Below are 4,441 nucleotides of genomic sequence, written 5' to 3'. Positions count from 1 at the left end.
CAAAACACACAAAAAGAAATAAACCTGTAAAAGTAAACAGAAAGGAAAAACAGGAAGAGGAGACTTCCAATATGGAGACAAAAGGCAAATTGAAAAATATCGATAAATATAGCAATGAAGGAAACGGGAGTTCAGAATAAACATAAGAAGACATACAAGAGAGGTGGGAATATTTCTTCTCAGCCAAAATAGCTGAGCTAAGCAAAAAAAAAAAAAGGTTCAGGGAGTCATTCTCTAGACATTTGGACTACCAACCTGAGAAGAGGAAGGGCTTTACTATGAGGGTTAACATTCCAGAGTAAACCTCCGCTTGTGCAAGCATTGTGGGAGTGGGTAAGGCATTCGACCTAATTTTGCTATTTCTGCTCCTCTGAAACTGAAGAATGCCTGTGGATGAGAACCCAATCTCGACACACAAGCTCCCTACCCCTCGTCAGCCTTCCCATTCAGGGGAGATACTTCTCAAGAAAACAGTCTAACATATATATGGGCAAGGAAAAAAACCTTACTGCAGCTACCCAGAGTTATCAAACCAGAAACTTCATTCTTAAATATGAAAGTATTATCAAGATGTATAATGAAAACCACAAGCACAAAGGAGAAGGATTAAGAGTAGAGAAGAAAAAGCAAAATAATACTCAGAGAAAATAAATTATCCAGATGCCAGAAGGGAACTTTAAAAACAAACTATTATTGCATCTATAAAAGAACTGAATGCTGTAAAATGGTAACAACCAGAGAACATAAACAAGCACTCAGAAATTAAAATTACCAATGGCAAAACATATAGAAGGAAACAAACAAACACGAACGGTGTGTGTGTTTGTGTAAAGACACAGAAAGTAGAAGATGGGAACAAAGAACATTGAAGACACATCACTACTCTATACTTTTTACCTGACCAACAAATTGTGCCCCTGATGATCATCTTACTGACTACGCCGACTGTCCCAAGTAGCTGATAGCTGATTTCTCATATAAACAAACATAAAGCAGGGGTCCTGAGCAGGTCATCTCTATTAAAGGTGTTTAAGTGAGTCATTTTAACTAAAACAGACATTTTTTTTCCTTTTACAAAGTATAACAATCTCTCTAGTGATGCATCTTTAAAAATTAAATAGTTGCTTTTATGGTACAAGATAGACTGTCGTCAAAAAAATTAAAAGAAGTGGTCCTTCTGCAAGGTAATTTTTACTCTATTTTCCTAAAGTTACTTGTGCCTTAAAATATTGAACTTACCCATCCAATGGCTTCAAACATTTTCAAATCAAGTGGATCACCAGAAAGCACTCCTTCAATTTTTGTGAGTGAATGACAAGTAGCCATACAAGCAACAAACTGAGACTTTACCAACATCTCATTGCAAACGTTTTCTTCTGGCAAAAGAAAACTAAATAGAAAATGCACTGAATTAATTAGATTTATAAATCTCAAGACTCAAGACAGTATTCTAACAATATTCAGGTTTTATGATTTTTCAAAATGGAAATAAAATGTTTGCATTTCTGCATATTTTTAACTATACTTTTAAGCATTCCAAAACATTTTCTTCCATGAAAATTACACAACTAAAATACAGTATTATCTTAGATTCTGAATAAGTAGGCCACACATAACACTATAGAAAATACTAAATAATAAAAATGCTGCTAAATAATAAAAATGCTGCCTACGTACATACGACAGATTAGAATACGTCAAAAACTGTCTAACAAAAACATAAAATGAATGTGTAACAATTAAACTTCTAAATGCAAAACTGAACTCATAAGAAATAAAGGGAAATTTTCAAGTGGCAGAAATAGAGGGAAAGGAAAACCAGAGAGGTATAAACTATGAACTTAAGCAGATGCTGTAACTACCCAGGGGAGAAGGAAGAAGGCAGGGGAGCCATCTCAGTACCCTTGGGTTTTAATAACCACATAGGAACAGGAGACACAGTCCTGGCCACATACAAAGTGGGGACTTGAAACTAAAAGAATCCTTGTCACCCAGGATGGCAAATGCTCTTCAAGAGCTACATCCTTGGAAAAACAGCATACTATAAAAATTTATCCATAGGCCCAAAGGCATAGCTAAGAATAAGCTTATCTCTTTCCACTGCCACCCCCCCCACCAAAGTTCAAGAAAATACTTAATATCTATATAATATTTATTGTACACTAGGCCCTGTTCTAAGAACTTTAAATATATTTGACTCATCTCATCTTCACACCATCTGAAGGTATTTTATTATCTCAATTTCAAAGATGAGAAAAGCGAAGCAGAATGGTTAAGTAACTTACCAAGGTTACAGAGCACATAGGTGGCAGAGCAAGGATTCAAAAATGGGTCTGATTTCAGGGCCTAAACTCTGAACCACTACACTACTAAGGAGAGGATATACGTTTGAGTATATGCTACTGCCTGGTCCAGAAATCTCCAAGTTACAAAAGTAACACTAAAGCTTTTCTGGCAACACTGATATCACTCTTGGCCAAGCTCTTGGCCAAGCAAAGGCAGAGGAGTGCCCACCACACAGCCACAGAGAAGGGAGTCTCACAGGAAAATCTTGCTAAGAATGTGTTCATAATCTAAAAATGCACCAAGAAACAATTCCCACCAGTCAACAAACACAACAAGGACAGAATTAGAATCCTATAAATTTGAGACAATAGAATGGCAATCTGGACGAATGCAAAAAAGGCATTTTTAAATTAAAGACTTAGAAAAGAATAAGACACCATGGGGGGAGACAGAGAGAGGCAGATTTGGAAAAAAACAAATGAAATTTCTTGTCTAACGTATGGTTAGGATTCCCAGATGGAGAGAAAAGAATAAGGGGAAGGCCATAATGGAACAGAAAGAGGCTGAAAATTTTCCAAGACTTAAGAAAAAGTTCTTGGAATTCTTGGAATCAAGAAACAAAATAGTCCTGCACAAACAAATAAAAAGATCATGGTAAAACTGCAGATATCAAAGATAAAGAAATATTTTTAAAACAACAAAATTGAAGAGATTACTAAAGAGATTAAGATTTTTCAAAAGCAGTAACAAAGGGAGTCTGGAGGAATGGAATAGCATCTTCAAAGTGCTGAAGGTACACAACTGTCAACACAGAAATCTATACAGTTACACCATCATTCAAGAAGAATTACTAATGAGTCTAGTTATAGAAGATGGCAATTTAATTCAGAGGAATGGGATACAAAAAGCAATGGTTAACAAATTATTTGTAAAATCTAAGTAAATCTTAGCATGCAGATTTTAGAAAACCAAAATCATAATCAAGTTTTATGCAACAAATACAAATAAGAAAGGAGGGCAATAATCGAAATAAAAGTATTCTACAGTCCATGGGTCCTTTTGTGGGGGTTTAAAACACAACGATAAAACCCATGAACTTTAGACTCTTAACTATGAATATGAATAATTTAAGGACGTGTAGTAAAAGATTAGGATGTATAAATTCTCAGAAAATATGAAATATGAAAAAATGTGTGAATATATCTGAAATCACAATAAATATGAACGCAATGGCATAGAAAGATTGAAAAGAGATGGAAAAAAAGATATACAAGGTAAACATCAGGCAAAAAAAAGCTGACGTGTAACTACATAAAACCATTAGATGAAACAATTTAAGGCAAGATACATTAGGGATAAATAAGGTCACAATTTATCACCAAGAAGATGTAACAACGCTGAAATTACATGAACCAAACAACAGTCTCTTAAAGGATACAAACCAAACTCCCATAGACTTTTGAGAGAAAATAAATGACACAAACACAATCACAGTAACAAAGCTTCTAAACATCAAAAGACAACAAAAACATAGTAAAAAGAAGAGAAAGAGACCAGTGGAATACTTTGCAATGCAGATTATCATCCAGAAAATACAAAGGACTTCTAACAAATGAATAAGATAAAGACTAACAACACAATAGAAAAATTGGGCTATAAACTGATACTGCACAGAAGAATGTTAAATGACCCTCCTTCCAAAAATGTGAAAATGTTCATTCAGCTTTATAAGTAATGACAAAACTACAAATAAAGCCACAATGAAAATCATGTCATATCTATCCATTTGGCAAAAATGAGAAGTCTTACAAGGACGTTGGCAAGGATGTGGTACAACAGGATCTCTTATCCACCAAGGGAGAGAGTGAGCACTATCACCTAGAGAGCAATTAGGCAATACCTACTAAAGCTGTAGCTATGCCTGTGCCATATAACCCAGCACTGACATTTCTGGTAGTGAGTTTACTGAAACTCAACCACATGCTCACAAGAAGTGGCATGTAAGAATTTTAATTGCAGCACTTTTTGCAAAAGTGGAAGGGAAAAGAAAGAAAAAACAAAACTGTCCTTTAGTAGAAGAACAGATATATGGTTTAATCCTATAATGGAAGACTAAACAACAGCTATGATTAATAAAATTAGAGCTATACATATC

General features: G+C 34.8%; 1 protein-coding gene across 1 annotated transcript in view; it reads right to left on the bottom strand.

Annotated features, from left to right (window-relative positions):
- The window catches only part of ATP13A3 (ATPase 13A3), a 64,660-nt gene that overhangs the window by 36,011 nt on the left and 24,208 nt on the right, over window positions 1-4,441 (bottom strand). Inside the window, exon 13 of the mRNA XM_023525555.1 lies at window positions 1,240-1,390. Within this exon, the coding sequence (XP_023381323.1) occupies window positions 1,240-1,390 (151 nt within the window). The remainder of the gene's footprint in view (window positions 1-1,239; window positions 1,391-4,441) is intronic.

Source organism: Pteropus vampyrus, unplaced genomic scaffold (genome assembly GCF_000151845.1).
Source record: "Pteropus vampyrus isolate Shadow unplaced genomic scaffold, Pvam_2.0 Scaffold14, whole genome shotgun sequence".
Lineage (NCBI taxonomy): Eukaryota > Metazoa > Chordata > Mammalia > Chiroptera > Pteropodidae > Pteropus > Pteropus vampyrus.
Note: the sequence above shows the minus strand (reverse complement) of the source record. Positions and strands in the feature narration are given on the sequence as shown.